The 16,569-nt window shown below is 29.1% G+C and overlaps 2 protein-coding genes across 3 annotated transcripts; both read left to right on the top strand.

Moving 5' to 3' along the window:
* The first annotated feature begins 2,982 nt into the window (after nt 1–2,982).
* On the top strand, nt 2,983–5,258 carry LOC110630992 (non-specific lipid transfer protein GPI-anchored 31). Of its 2 annotated transcripts, XM_021778668.2 has the most exons (3): nt 2,987–3,360; nt 3,492–3,518; nt 4,933–5,258. In XM_021778668.2, exons 1-3 carry the CDS (start codon nt 3,018–3,020, stop codon nt 5,094–5,096), a joined length of 534 nt encoding a protein of 177 aa, XP_021634360.1. In that variant the 5' UTR covers nt 2,987–3,017; the 3' UTR covers nt 5,097–5,258. The 2 variants fall into 2 exon arrangements, with proteins under 2 accessions (XP_021634361.1, XP_021634360.1); XM_021778669.2 differs by lacking the exon at nt 3,492–3,518 and having other exon boundaries at nt 2,983–3,360.
* A 5,993-nt stretch (nt 5,259–11,251) lies between these two features.
* On the top strand, nt 11,252–15,762 carry LOC110630718 (3',5'-nucleoside bisphosphate phosphatase). Its single transcript, XM_021778267.2, has 5 exons — nt 11,252–11,756; nt 12,941–13,065; nt 13,520–13,831; nt 13,925–14,094; nt 14,925–15,762. Exons 1-5 carry the CDS (start codon nt 11,427–11,429, stop codon nt 15,326–15,328), a joined length of 1,341 nt encoding a protein of 446 aa, XP_021633959.1. The 5' UTR covers nt 11,252–11,426; the 3' UTR covers nt 15,329–15,762.
* Nucleotides 15,763–16,569: the final 807 nt, after the last annotated feature.

Here is a 16,569-nt window from a genome sequence, read left to right as displayed (position 1 = left end):
ACTAAAATTAATAAATGAACTGATAAAATTTTTAAAATTTTAAAAATATTTTAATATATTTTTAAAATTAAGAGATTAACCAATAAGTATTTCTATAGTATCCATTTCAAAAAAAAAAAATATTTCTATAGCATCAATTAATAAATTTTTTTATTATAATATTATATACTTTATAAAAAATAATTTATTATTTATTTATGTGTAATTATTTATAAAATTATTTATATTTTATTTTATTATTAAAATAATAAAAATAGAAAAGCTATTTTTAATTTTAAAAAATAAAAACTAAAATCCGATAAGATTATCAAACACACCCTTAATATTTAAATAGATTTGGAAAGGATTTAGATAGTGTAATTATAAACGAATTCGAATTCAGGCGTCCAAAATTTTGCAGGTACCTACCCAGTACCTCTTAGGTATTTGTAAAATCTTAAAATTATAGAAAATAACTTAAATTTTTTTATAAAAAAATATTTTTCATTAGTCAATTTTTATAAATGTTCTAAATATAAAAAAATTAAAAAATATTTTTTTACAAATATTTTTAGTAACAAACGAAATTAAAAACTCAAAATTTTTCCTTTTTCACCGTTTATTGTGGGTAATTTTTTTTTTAATAGAAACTTGTGCCTAACGCATATTATTAATGATATTATGAAATCTAGAGTGTGAGTTTAGATGAAGAGAAAAATGTATTTTATCTCCTTTCTTTTTGTCTGTTAATAATGTCTAACGGCCTCTCTGTTACAGTGTTATCGGTCTTTATCACTCAAATTTGTATGTACGGACGTGTCAGATCCCTTTTCATGCTAGACGGCTATTTAATTTTTCCGGCGCATGCGAAGTGACTGGACCAGTTGCTCTCCTTCATGTCACATCACCGAACTGGATCATTTTCTATTGGTTTTGGACTTGCGACCGACCCAGTCTGCCTCGTGTATGACGTTGGACCGGTCAATTGAATGAAATATTCATAGACTTTTGACCAGCATTATTCTCTTGAGTCCGATCTCACTTAGAATAGATGAGTTTCGGTAGTGATTATCAATTAAGATTAAATTCTAAATTTTCATATAAAAGAAAAGGAGAGTATATCCATAAAAAAATTAAATATAAAATTAATTGTTAGAGCTATCGTTATGAGCGACTTGATTCGTTAATTTTTTAACAAAAGAGTAAGAAATTCAACTTAACTCATCCTTAAAACTTGAATTAAAAGACGGCAATCAAATTCTACACAAATTGAAAAAAAAATCAAGACTTTAACCAACTCAAAGCTTCAAGAAAGCATAATACATCTCCTATTGTTGGATTATTTATACCCATATGAATAGCAAGCTGGCCAGCACGAGATAAACCATTACTATCTCTAATAATCATGCCAAGACCCAACAAACCATTCGGTTGAACTAAATATCCACATGGCATTTATACGTACCTGGTATTGGAGCTTTTCATGGTGCTGCTGCAGTTGTTTTCCTTTCCTCGCCATCCTCCATTCCGAAAGCACTAAATGAGCTCTACACAAGATATACTGTGAATCACAAGTTTTTTTATTTATTTATTTATTTATTTATTTTACAGTACATCATTTCTGTCTCCCCATAATCCTATACAATGGCAGACTGAAATTGGAAAAGTAAAATCTGAAATCTCATATTTATTCAAATACACTTTACCATCAGGCTAAACCAGAAATTGGGGGTCTCAAATGCTTTATTTTAATATTTTAAAATTTAATTAAAATATTTCAACTTTAATCACAGTGTAATTTTTCTATATTATCAAAAACAATATACTATTATCATTAATTAGTTCAGTTTAATTTTTTTATTAAAATCGAATCGAATCAAAATAATTAAAATTTTTAAAATTAATATCAAACCGAACCAAAATGAATTAAAAATTAAATTAAATTTCTAAATTAATTCGATTTAATCAATTTTTTGAATAAATTCTACTCCCCAATCTCCTGTCTACATTTCAAATAAAAATTATCTCAAGTTTCAATAAGTTAATGAGGTGAGAATTGTAATTTGACGATTAATAATAACTCCCTCTCTCCAATTGTGTTATTTTCTCTCCAAATTGAAGAGATTGACGAAAGGGGGATAATGAATATTATTTTCTTTCTTTTTTTATTTTTCCTCCTCAATCTAAGCAAGATAAAATATATTTTTCTTTTTTATTTTCCTTCCATCTAAATAAGTGACAAGTTTCTTAATTCAAAGAAATAACTATTAAATAAGGTAAACATTTGATTGATCCAATTTAAAATCGAATCAAATAATTTAAAAATTAAAATTTTGATATTTATAAAAATTAAATCAATTCGATTTTAGTGTGAAATCAAATTAAATTAAATTAGTCTCGTTTAATTCAATTCAATTTAATTGATTTAAATTTTTAATAATTTTTATATTTTTTACACCTTATTTTTAATATTTTAAAATTTAATTAAAATATTTTAACTTTTAATTATAATTTAATCTCTATATTATTAAAAGAAATATATTATCATCATAATTGATTTAATTTAATTTTTTTATTAAAATCGAATCGAATAGAATTAAAAAAATTAAAAAAATTTTAAATTAAAATAAAATAACAAAATAAAAATTTTAAATTAATTTAATTTAATATTAAATTAATATTTTTTTATTTTAAATCGATGTCACCGTGAAAGGCTCCTTCATACAAAGTTGGTAAGAATACATCTAAAATTTAAATGAAAACATACCCAAACTTTACTATCTGACGTGGATGACACAAAAAGCACAAATTCTTTCCCTTTTTTTCAAAAAAAAAATCTCAATTAAATGTGAAAAATATTCCTTCAAGATAATAAAAGAATAGGAAAAAGAAAAAAATAATAAAACAATAGAATAAACAACCAATAAAAATCCTTAAATTAATATCCCATTAAAAGCAAGAATATGGAATGTATGCCACGTGTTCCAACAATAAAAACCACTTCTTCGGTAGTCACACTACCCTTCTGTCTCTTTCTAATGGCGTCAACTCGCTCTCTCATCCTCTTCATTTTCTCCATCGTCTCTATCTCTGCCGCTTACGCCACCCACCATGCCGCAGCTCCGGCGCCCTCCTTCGACTGTTCCATTTTGGTGATGAAAATGGCCGAGTGCTTGACTTATGTGTCAAACGGCAGTACCACAACCAAACCAGAGGGCAGTTGTTGCTCTGGATTGAAAACAGTGTTGAATACTGATGCAGAGTGTCTCTGCGAGGCTTTCAAGAGCAGTGCTCAGTTTGGTGTTGTTTTGAATGTCACCAAAGCTATTGCTTTACCTACTGCATGCAAACTACAAGCCTCTTCTGTCCCTAATTGTGGATGTTAGTCTATTTTCCTTCATTTTCTCTTCTTTTCCTTTGTGGGTTTTGTTTTGTTGGCCTGACCGATTTTAGGGTTTTTGATTTGTGGGAATTGATTTATTTTTTTCTTGGGTTTTTGTTTTGTTTGGCAGTGTCTTTGGCTCCTATTTGTTCTCCTGGTATGTTGTGATCCTGATCTTGGTTATTTTATTTGTATTTCGTTTAAATTCTTTAGTCTGTTTGTTTTATTAGAATAAATTATACATGTAATCTATATCCATGTAGTCCAGAAGGTGATTACTGTCATAAGGGTATTTTTTTATTTGTTGCATATATTCTCTGCTCTGATTTGTTCTTGTCTACTAGATATCTTTCTCCCTTTTTTCCCCTGATAATTTTTCTACTATTTCTTTTTTTGAATTTCCATCACATTTAAATTTCTGAAATATTCAATTTGTGTTTGTTGAATCTATGCTATATTTTGCTCCACTGAGGATATGAAGCAATATCTGGTATTTTCCAGTTGAATTGTCTATTCTGATTGAAGTGTAAATTTGTTTTTTACTTTACCTTTCAAAAAGAGAGATTTATTGTGAAAATAGAATAGTGATTCTGCTTTTGTTTAAGATGTATATTTCAAATAAGGGAAGTATACCAAATTTGGTAAGTTGCTCTCACATTGGTCTGTAATGAAGTGGATTATATGGGTTATGACTCTGATTGCAATACAATCTGTGGGCTAAAACCAAGTCTGTGGGCAAAATGGTAGGGAATAATACTTTTCTCAAGACTTTTTGGTTCATACATTAAACTTTTTATCTGACTGTATGATTTTATTAGTTCAATTAGTAAAAGGAGGAGATAAGAAAAGAAAACTAATTTGATTTCTCTAACAAGAGATTCTCTTGTTTGGACATAAAAAGAGGCGAGAAGAAAAAAAAAAAAAAGAGAAATGAAGAGTGTTGAATCCCACGTCCGCTGCGGAAAGGGTGACGTGTCCCTTATATGAGTCATAGGCACTCCTCTTCTTAAGCTAGCTTGATGGGTTAGGTCTTTTCCAAATTTAACATGGTATTAGAGCCTCCCATCCGATGTTGGGCTTCCTATAAATATGTCACGGCGTGAGGGGTGTGTTGAATCCCACATCGGTTGTGGAAATGGGTAATATTTATCTTCAAATTGGTGGAAAATGCAGAGAAATTAGTATTATTTGTATTAAAATACTTACATGTCCTCATTTTTTTCTAAATACTCTCTTTCTTATTCTTTTCGTTGCTCTTCATTTCTCCTCTATAATATCTCTTAATTTCTCCTACACAATTAAGCATCAAACAAAGGATTCATGTGTATTTGTGTGTATGTATGCAAAATGTGGTTTGTGTTTGGTGGATTCAGTTTCATGAAACTAGATTATGCAGTTCCAGAAGGAAAGTGAAAAGCAAAATTAATTCTTGATTTGTATTTTCTGTGTGTGCATGTTCACACGTAATGTTTGGTTGGAGGATAGTTATACGTGTTTAATTTAGCATTTGGTCATGCCAATTCGCATGTAGAGTTGATAGTTTTATCAAATTGGTTAATTTGCTGTCACAGGTGCATCTCCATCTTCTTCTGCTTCACCTAGTCCTACTACAGCTTCTGGATCGAACGTTCAAGCACCAGCACCGTCTCCAGGGGCTTCAAATTCTCATGGGTTATCTATGTCAGTAGGATCTCTAGCCATTGGCTTTGTCATTGCAGTGTTCTCTTGTTTCTGAGATGTGATTTTGGTAACATTTTGAATCTGAATGGAGAAGTTATAATATGATATGAGGAACTATTTAATGTTTAGCTTGAACTTGGCATTTTGAGTGTTTGCAGTAGTCCTCTTACTGAAAATGTGACTGAAGAATATATATATATTTTCATCTTGTGGTTCATTGTGAAAACTTGTTTTGTTTTGAGTATCATGCTTAGGTATGTGAGTTCGGTCGGTTTGGTTTAAAATCGAATCGAACTGGATAAACAAAAAATGGTATTTATGAAAATTAAATCGAATCGATTTTGATAAGAAATTGAATCGAATTGAACTGAATCGGTCTGATTCAGTTCGGTTTGAATTTTTAATAAATTTTTTTATTTTTTATATTTATTTTTAGTATTTTAAAATTTAATTAAAATATTTTAATTTTTATATGATCTAAACTCTCTATATTATTAAAAATAATATATTATTATCACTAATCGTTTTGGTTCAATTTATTTGATTTTTTTTATTAAAATTGAACTGAATTGAAATAATCGAAATTTTTAAAATTAAAAACTAAATCGAATTAATATGAATGGACTTCAAGCCGCTCTAATGGGTCTTTATGTCTAAATGGACTTTTACCATATATTCCAAAAAGAGAAGTACTATTTAGCTAAGATGAAAAAGAATAAGAGAAAGAGATCTATTTTCCATATTTAAGCTTTTTTACCATAATTCAACTTATTATATTAGAAAAAAAATAAAAGAGAAAATAAATAAACTGAAAAAGATAAGAAAATAAATTTTAAAAATAAAAGAAAATAACTCAAATAAGAAAAGAAAATAATTCAAAAAAAGAAAGAAAATAGAAATCAATTAATTATTGGCAGGAATACTTTTAATTAAGGAAAGAAATTAATTAAAAACGTCAGATATATTTTTTTTGTTTTTTAGTTTAAGTAAGAAATTTGCTCTAATATGGAAGGGATATTCACAAATATGGCAAGCAATAAAACTAGATAAGCATGGAAATTATGTAAATATGGGAAGAAAATAAATTAACATGGCATAAAAAATATATATGACAAGAGATAAATTAAAATATAATAAAAATAAATTAAATAAGATAAAGGAATAATATGAATTAAGGGAGTTATAATAATTAAATAACCTGTTCAAATTTTAATTTAAGAAAAACAATCTAAACGAATATAAAAAAAAAATCAAATCAAATCGCTCAATTACGCAAGATCCTTACTATACATGGAAAATCCTAACTGTTTTCTACCGCTTGTTCTAATACTCAAATACAAGTTAATAATATGAATTAACAGATCCAAACACAATAATACAAAAATCAATAGCTATGAACACAAAAATAAAAAAATTGCCCCTATCGAAAATTCTTACATGATTATTGATAATTATAATACTAAAAATTAAAATTTAACGAAAAGTAGCAAATTTATTCTAAAAATTCCAAAAATTATGAAATTTTATGAAAATATCTTAAATATATAAAATGTATTGAAAAAAAAAAGAAAAATACCAAAAAGACTTATATTGTTTAAGTTATTCTAATCGCAATAGGGCTATTACAGTACAAATTATGATATGTACACTAATTTCATTTATAATATAGCACTATATTGGATACAGAAACAAAAAAACACAAAATATAAAAATTATAGTACATTTCTCAAATTTAATTTTAAACTCAAGAATTACCCTATTTGATAATTTAAAAATCAAGTTATTAGTGTTTGAATTTTCAGATATTGCAGTTTGCCTCTGTAATTTAAAAATTTTAGGCAATAACTGTATTATTTGTTAATTAAAGGTGAAGTTAATAAATAATGAGTTGAAAGTTGGGAAAATAATTGAGACACTTTGGCTTCAAAACCCTATAGTCTAGGTCTTTGGACCTATTGTGTACGACTTCAAGCCCATAGATATGACAATCTTGTCCTCCAGTTTGGCATTTTACGCCCTATAGATTTTTTACCCTTAACGATATTCGGATTATGCCTAATATGCACTTAATAGTTAAATGAGTTTATGAAAAAGTTTCCACTTAAATAGATGAAGTGTTATGATACAAGTTTTACTTAGATTTATCATCTCTAAATTATGAGAATATAACTGCAAAGAAAAAAAAAAAAAAGAGATAACCTTGTAAGAATGCTTAATGTTATCTCGCTACTTTCTTTTTGCTTGATTGATTTAATTAATCATGTATTATGTTTTTAATGTTGCTATTTTTATTTATAGTTTATTTAATATGGAAGCTAATCCATTTTGCTGGAGTGTAGAAAGACCACTTTTTGCGGCAGGAGCGTAGTGATTTGCCTTTTTTTATCAAATCTTGATAAATTAACTTTTATTTTGATCGCCGTATTGTTTTATAAATCCTTATAATGGCATGTACATATAATTTTTTTTTTTTGGATTGTAAACATAGATTAGGAACTACTAATTCATATTATAATTAAATTTCTTATTATGGAATGAATTATATAGTTAATTATAAGAATAAAATTGCATATTGGATTATCTTGATAATTTATTATTTGGTAATAGAATGGTTGAAACTATCATGAGGGGAAATTGATATAAGACTTATTAGACTCTGTCAGGAATTTTAATTAATAACGTTTGGTTAAAACGATATAATAGCAATGAAAGACTAGAAGCCGAAAAATAAAATTTTTGAAAGATTGAAAATTTCGTCTTAAATAGTGAAGGAAAGACTATTTATAATAGAAAAAAAATCTAATATGTAAAATTATAAAAACATTTAAAAGATAATTAGATACAAAATTGACTTCCTAAACAGTGGAATTTTCGTCTCGAACTTTGTGATAAGCCTACGGCTATTGTCATACTTTTGAAAGTCGTGCATCTCAAAATTTTCTTTTTGAAAAATTATCGTGGGTCTCCATCGGACGTCAGCAGCAAAAGTTAGGTATAGTAGAAATCTGCTGTAAAATCCAAAACCAATTGTTTCGTATAAGAAATATTGAAAAGGTTGTGCATGTGAAACTAAAGTTACAAAGAAAGATGTTGTAACTAAGCAAATAGATACATTGAAATGTGGTTACTATTCATAAACTTAATTATATCTAATTTATAGAAAAAGTTTTGCCGATTTTTCGACTAAAACAAATGTCATAAATTACTTAAGAATAAATCTTAATAAAAAAATTTACTAAAGTAAAATAAAATAATAAATATAAAATGTAATATCTTCCACTTGGGCCTAACAGGAGTGTTACAAATTCTTTAAAATTAATAATACATTTAACAAATAATATTTTAGTTTAAAATTTAAAATTTCAAAACTCTTGATGTTAAAACTATTCATGTGTATTTTAAGAGAGAGGGGAAAAAATTAGACAAAAATTATTAGAGAAAAGAGGAAGAAATATTTTTTTAATTTTTTAACCTTGAAACCTACAATAACCGGTAACATAGAGTTTTATGATAACAAAATCAAAGTTTAAGGAGTTTAAAAAAAAAAAAAACTTGAATTGAGTGATCAAATAGAAAATACAACTAAAGTTAAAGGACTAGATATGAAAATTCTCTAAATAGCATCTCGATTCGCCTCAAACTTAACAATACAAAACATAATAAAGTATAGGGTGTCATAAGTTTTTTTTAGTAAAATTAGAGGGTGCAAATATATATTTGGTTTAAATATATTTGTTGCTCTCTCTGATTCTAATATAATTATATTATACATCAGATAGGGCGTCTTCAACTATTTAGATAAAATCCTTCTCTACCTTAGACTTAAACTTTTTTCTCTTTCATGAGCAAAAGTCACTCTTAATAATGGATATAAGTTTCTCTCCTTAATTGGGCAAACACTTTTTTTATAATGGGCAAATGATATGGAGCAACTTTTATTATCGACGTTCGACGGAGATTCACGATAACTTTTTAAAAAGAGAATTTCGAGATGCATGACTTTCAAAAATGTGACGAGAGTCACAGGTCTAGTCTCAAAGTTAGATAGGGAAATTCCAGTGTTTAGAGGGTTAATTTTATATTTTAATTATTTTTTAGATATTTTTATAATTTTACATATTATGATTTTTTTTATTGTCATTTTTCAATTTCAAAGAATTTCAATAAGAATTTTCGATTTCTAACCTATCTTTTTTCTTATATCATTTTAGACAAACGATATTGGTTAAAACTCCTAATAGAATCTAATTAGTCCTTTATTAGCAAAAATCAAATAACTTATCTGCCATAATCTTATTTTAGTCCTTAATCCTAATCTAATTTGATCTCTTATTTAATTTAAGAATAACATATAAATAATAGATCTACTCTATTTGGTCTTCCACTTATTAAAGAATAGTTCTCTTATTATAATTAGAAAAAAAAGTTCTACTATAATTATGAATTAAAAAACTAACAAAAACATTTGTATAGATCCTATTTATCAGGTTGCTCAACTTCGAGCTCCTAAGATTTCTAAGCACATCAAAGACAACAATAGTTTAATCTAACCCATTAATAAATTGTATGCTTTAGTTCTTCAGTGCAATCAAGTGCACCTTGCAGCCTATTTGCAACAATCTCTCATAAATTATTTACACAAATCATTCCTCTTAGCTTTTGCAACAAATAGTTCTATACATATAACTGACAACAAGAAAAATAAATATAATAGCTAAATGATGGTGTGCAATATCAGTCGGCCATAAACTTTGTGTTTGTGGATGGAATCCTTAAGAAGGATTAGAATGGCAATTCTCGCTCCTTGAGAGGTACTAAATAAATAATTACTTGAATGAGATTTTAAGCCTAAAGATTCCACTGACCTGTAAAAAAATGGATTGTGATTAACAAATAATTATTTATGATAAATCCAGTCTTATGACTGTTCTCCGGTGGAAGGGTTCTATCTAGGGTAGGGAGTCGAACCCTATCTTTCTTTTTTGCTTTTTGAGAATTTAAGTTTCTAGTGTGTAAGTTTTAAACTCTGAGGTAAGTGTCAAAGCTCATATTAAGTGAGAGCAAGCTCTTTCTTCTAATTGGCATGAGTTGCTGCAAGTTGTTGCTTGTTAAGGAGGAGAGATTAGGTTTTTCTAATGTTGAATAGCAATGCAGATTTTAAAGATGGTTGATGGATTACGAGGGCAAATTGATGCTCAAATTAGCAATGAGGGAGAAAATGAGACAGTTAATGTGGAAGATTTGAGGTTGGCATTGTCTCAAGGTATGGTTGGGAGATATGGTTGCATCATGAAAACAACTTTAAAGGAAAAATTTAGAAGACTCAATCAATTAATCAAATCGAATTAAATCGAATTAAATTAATTAAATTAATTTTATTTGTTTAATTTTTATTTAAAATCGATTGAATTTAATTTTTATATATATTAAAATTTTATTTTTTAATTTACATAATTTAATTTAATTTTAAATCAAATTAATTAAATACTTATTCTTATTTTTTTTCCCCTCGTTAATGCAAAGAAAATAATTAGAAAAAGAAAGAAAAGAACGTATCAAAGCATAAAAAGACAAGAAATGAAGATCTTCACACCATCCCAAAAGGAAGCAAATAAAAAGCTTTTGTCTTGTCCTTTGATAGAGATAAATCACAAGTTATGGCGCTTAAGATCTTCGGATTCGGTTAAAAATTATTTACGTTATTAGTAATTTTATTTCACATAAAAAAATATTAAATCTCATCCAAATAATATATTAAAAAGATATGTTTTAGATTATGTTAAAGGTAAAATTATAGACAAAGTTCATTTACTAATTTAAATAACTATTTTTCATATTTTAAATAAAATTATTAAATTTATATGATGTAATTATAAAATTTAAAACAAATTACTGGTTTAAATTTTAATCATTCTGTTATCACTAGCTATTTTAAATTATTTATATTATTTAATTTTTATAATTTTAAATATTTATATTATTTAATTAAATAAATTTATTAATAATTTTTTAATAAAAAATAAAAAATTTTAATTTTATAAAATATATATAGTTGATAAATTTGAAATATAGAAGAAGTCCTAAACATTCAGGAATCACATAGTAATTCTCTAATTAAATAATTTTTTAAATAATTAATTAATGGGCAGATTCACGAAAGTAGAGGCAAAGCAGAAAAGGACGAGACCTGTGGGAATTAAAGATTTGCCCTTTAAAACGATGCCCAACTCTCTGCCTGGTTTCATTTCGTCCTTTGTAGTCCGATCTATCCACGTTTCTTGCTCTGTCTCTACATATATAGCCTAGAAATCCGAAGCCCGCTTCGAAATATCATTCCTTTTCTTCTTCTTACTCTTCTTCCGGGGTCTTTAGTTCTCAAAAAGCCATGGGTGATGACGGGTTTGTAAGCAAAGAGAACCCAGTGAAAGCAAAAGATAAAAAGAAGAAGAAGAAGAAGCGTGGAGGTACCAAGAAGAAGATGACAGCTGAGCAGACTCTGGCTTTCAAGGCTGTCACTGAATGGGTGTATTTGGATCAGCAGTCTTCTCCTCCTTTAGTTTCCTCTGCTTCTGCTTGTGTTGTTGACGATTTTGGGGTGCAGAAGACTATGGTCAGAGGAGGAGAGAAGGTTGTCTTTGAATTGCATTCTCATTCTAAATTCAGTGATGGGTTCTTGTCACCTTCCAAGCTTGTGGAGAGAGCTCATGGGAATGGGGTGAGTGCTGTTAGATTGACTTTTCCTTTTTCTTTCCTTGTGAACTTTATATTGCATATAAGTGCTAAGCTTGGGTAACTTTCGTTTCTGCTCGTTTATTCTCTTGCTTTGTTGAATGAACAAATGAAATGGTTTTTGTTTCATATATGAGCCATGTGTTCAATGATTTATGGTTTTTGGTGACTAGTGAAATGTCTTGATTCTATCATTTGAGTTTGAAGGGATGTTTGATGAATGGCTAACATTATCTTTTTCAATTGATGAATGTGACTCTATCGTTTTGAAAAGCATCCTTAGGAGCTCTGGCTTCTAGCCTAATATATATAAATCCCAAGGAGGTTCATCATTCATGGTCAAGGGTAAGGACATCCAAACAAGGGTTATTTTAGAATGTACTGCTTGTACTCGAAACATTGTTAATAAGAAATTCACAGTCATTTCCAGATATATTACTCAAAAGAATGGACACAATACGACTAGTCGATTGGAATTGAGAAAATTCTGTCTCTATTGTTACAAAAATACAATTGATGGGGAGATGAATAAATAGATGGAACCTATCGGTTGCATGTCATCTTTACAAGGAAGATGAAAAATGACATAAATGACATATTAATATATTGATAGGCTTTGGAGATGTGTTGCATTTTAAAATAGGTAACATCTCAAAGCGTATGAACAACCTAACAAAGTGGAGTCTCCCATTCTTCAATTCAACTTGGTTTTTCTTTATTCAGTTTTCAGTTCAAGAAAGTGCAGTCCTTTTTTTATTTGTGCCTTTTTTAAGTTGTTAACTGTTACATAAGCAAGGATATAGGATGAACAGACGTTGTAGATGTTGAAGTTACAGCTTTTCATTTATTGGAGCACTCATCTAAACAAAAATATTCTTCTGAATTACTTGAAATGGAGCTTTTCACCTTAGCTATGATTTAGAGTGATGAATCAAAGTTGAATTTGATGTTATCAACTCAAAATGTGCATTTTGGAAACATTTGCTGTTGGGATGAACTTTAATGAATTCCCTCTCAAGATTTGTAGTTGTATCTGTTCTTTGGAAATATTAATCTTTAAATACATTGGATGGTACATTGAGAATTATTATATTATTTGCTGGTACATTGAGAATTATTATTTTTGTTTTTAATTATCAAGATTTAATTAGTACATCTTGTTCAGAACAGGTGAAAGTTCTTGCTTTAACAGATCATGACACAATGGCTGGTATCCCTGAGGCTACAGAAGCAGCTCGGAGATTTGGCATCAAGATAATTCCCGGCGTTGAGATCAGCACAATATATTCACCTAGGTATTCTTTATTGTGAATGTAATTTTTATGTGCAGTAGGTATTAGCTATAATTGTATTCTTGAATCAATTTATTTTTCTCTGAAATATAGACTGGCTGTTTGATTTTATGTTTTACATGTTTGTAGAAATAGAAAAAGATAGACTAGAACTATCAATGACATCAAATTGGATATTGAATGAAAAGAATTGGAATTTAGGTGGAATATAATGAAAAAGGGACACTTTGAGGTTCTTTAGGTAATGAGCTGTGGGAAAAATACTTTATATAGAAGTTCCAGGTGTTGAGGAAATTCAAGCTCATATTCAGTGTTTGGTAGTTCAACAATAACAACCATGTTTTGTGAGGATAATCAATAAAGAAGAGATAAAAAAAGAGTTAACTTGGAAGGACTTTTCTTTCTCCTTATTACTTATCTATAAATCTGATGTTTGTTTACTTTATTTATCAAGCAGAAATTCTGAAGCAGAGGAGCCAGTGCACATTCTTGCATATTACAGCAGCTGTGGACCAGCAAAATTTGATGAACTGGAAAAGTTCTTGGCTAACATAAGAGATGGCCGTTTTCTTCGAGCAAAAGATATGATCTTGAAACTCAACAAACTCAAGTTACCTCTTAAGTGGGAACATGTTGCCAGGATTGCTGGTAAAGGAGTTGCTCCTGGGAGACTGCATGTGGCTCGGGCTATGGTTGAAGCAGGCTATGTCGAGAATCTGAAACAAGCTTTTGCCAAGTATCTATACGATGGTGGTCCTGCTTATTCCACGTAACAGTCCAGTGCTTCTGTTATTAACTGATGTTAGTTTATTCTTATTTAGATAACTGATAGATGGGAAGTGTTTGTTCTGTCCTACATCAGGGGAAGTGAGCCTCTTGCAGAGGAAGCAGTGCAACTGATATGTGAAACCGGGGGTCTTGCAGTTCTGGCTCATCCATGGGCATTGAAGAATCCTGTTGCAGTTATCAGAAGGTTGAAAGATGCAGGTCTTCATGGGTTGGAAGTTTATAGAAGCGATGGGAAATTGGCAGGCAAGATATTTTGTCCCTCAACCCCGTGTCCTCTCCTTTTTCCAAATCTTTAACTGATTTCAGGTTCAAGTGTCTTCTTGAATTTCAAATAAATTTGATATTGATAAATATTCTTAAAGGCTGAATGAACTTCATCGATGGATGTCAATTGGAAATGTTCTTCAATTCATCCTTCCACTTTTAGTTGAGCAAATATTGACTCGATTTCATAGGATGTGCGCTAGATACAGAATGGTTATACTTGCATTAAGAGAACTGACAGAAAATAAACTTCAGGGGTTTTTGTTATGTTTTGCTACAACCTATACAAAATTAGTCAAAATGTGAACCAGGATCGTTGAATTTTGCTTGGAATTAGAACTCGTATGAGTTTCTTTATATTTTAAGAAAATGATTCATACCACATTATGATCCATGAGTTACTGTGTGGCGTAAACTTAAGTCAACTTGCTTTCTCATGTGCACCTTGAAAAGTGAAACTATGTTTGAAATTTCAAAGCCTTGGAATTGTGGTTAATTCAAATATAGGAAGTAGCTGTACAGGTTTTTTCTGCAATGGATTTCTTATATTTCTGAGTTGAAACCTATTCCAACTTAGTTGTTTTTGCATGAAGATATTCGTGGATCATTTACGTGTTGATAAGAATGACTATACTCCCAAGTCCCATTTGGTTATTCCCATGAATAAGGCTGGAGTTTTCTGCAATAGAACAATAATATTTTAGCTATACCAGCCACCAGGACAGTCGGAACGTGGGACTTATCTCAGTTTGCTTGTACTTTTGTTCTTGAATTGGAATTCATATACTGATATGCTTCTCTTTGAGCAGTATACAGTGATCTAGCAGATGTTTATGGTCTTTTGAAGCTTGGAGGTTCGGATTACCATGGAAGGGGTGGAAATGGCGAATCTGAACTGGGAAGTGTCAATCTTCCTGTGTTGGCTTTGCACGACTTCCTCAAAGTAGCTCGTCCGATCTGGTGTGGTGCTATAAGGGCCATTCTTGAGAACTATGCCAAGGAGCCATCCGATACTAACCTAGCAAGAATAACAAGATATGGAAGAACAAGAATTTCTCCGTCGAGTTGTGGGATGGATTTGATTGACTGTTGCTTATCATCATGGTTAACAAATGAAGAGAGACAGAACTCCGAGTTCGAGGCCATTAAGCTGAAGCTTTCTCATATTTCAGTTAATGAAGGAGGTCTTCATGTTCCTATAGAGAGTAAATAACTCAAAACTGATATTTCCTGGCTTGTTTTAACTCCTCTTTTGGTTCGTTTCGGTGTTTGTTTTATCTCTTGGGAACTTTATCAAGGGTAGCATCATAGCTTTTCCATCCATATTCATTCATTTCTCCCTGGGTAGATTCTTAGGAATGAGACTCTCAAAAGGTGCAAAATCAGATACTACTCCTCTGTAGATTAACTGTGAGCTTCAAGTTTTCTGTTCTTAAATCTTCTCTCTATTCCCCTATTCACTTACTAGAGACTGGAGAGTAGAGTTAGCAGAGAAGCTAGAATTTGGCTACTGACCAGTAGATACCTAGATTTCAAATTGTCACCAGATTACATGGCAAGAAGAGTTGTGGTTCACTTGGTTTAGCAGCAAGCAACTCTTGAACTTCTTAAATTTGCAGAATTTAAACTTATTTACACTCCTTGATATTTAATTTTTGCCCATTTTACTTTTACACAAATATTAATAAATGATAATTGTTTTAGTTAAAAAGACAATATACTCATTTTTACGAACCTATAATTTGAATTAAATAGTAAGAGATGATTTGAATTATCATTTTGAAAAAAAATAAATAATTATATTCTCATTTGTCATAAATAGTTTAAATAAATTTTTGAGAGGTTTATAATTTAGTTTCTGGATATTACCATTATTAATAAGTCAGTCTTCTATATTTTTAGAAATCTATTAAAAAGTTTTTATCTTTTTTCTCCGTCAATAAAATAGTTTTTTCATCTATTTTTACCATTAAAAATATAGCAAAAATTTAAATTATCCCTCATCCTTCTTTTTTTTTCATTGATTCTTTCTCATTTTCTTCTTCTTTTTCTTCTTCTTTGATTCTTTTTTTTTTTCTTCGATTTTTCTTTTTATTCTTCTTTTTAAAGGAGGAGGAGGAGACAGAGGAGGAGGCGATGAGGAGGAAAGAACGATAAGGACATTTTAATAGATATAAAAAAAATAAGGACGTTTTAATAGATTTATAAAAATATAGGAATTGACTTATTAATAATAGTAATATCTAATGATTAAATAAGGAATTTTATTTAGAGTAAAATTGGATTTTAAAAATTTTCTCTCAAATTCTTTATTTATTTTTAATAAAAAAGAGATCGTTGACGAAGAGAAAAGATAATGATATTTTAATAGGTTTTTAAAAATGTAGGTACTGACTTATTAATAATGATAATATTTAGGGACTAAATAGTAAATCTCTCTAAATTTTTATAAAA

This window comes from Manihot esculenta, chromosome 14 (genome assembly GCF_001659605.2).
Source record: "Manihot esculenta cultivar AM560-2 chromosome 14, M.esculenta_v8, whole genome shotgun sequence".
Classification (NCBI taxonomy): Eukaryota; Viridiplantae; Streptophyta; class Magnoliopsida; order Malpighiales; family Euphorbiaceae; genus Manihot; species Manihot esculenta.
Note: the sequence above shows the minus strand (reverse complement) of the source record. Positions and strands in the feature narration are given on the sequence as shown.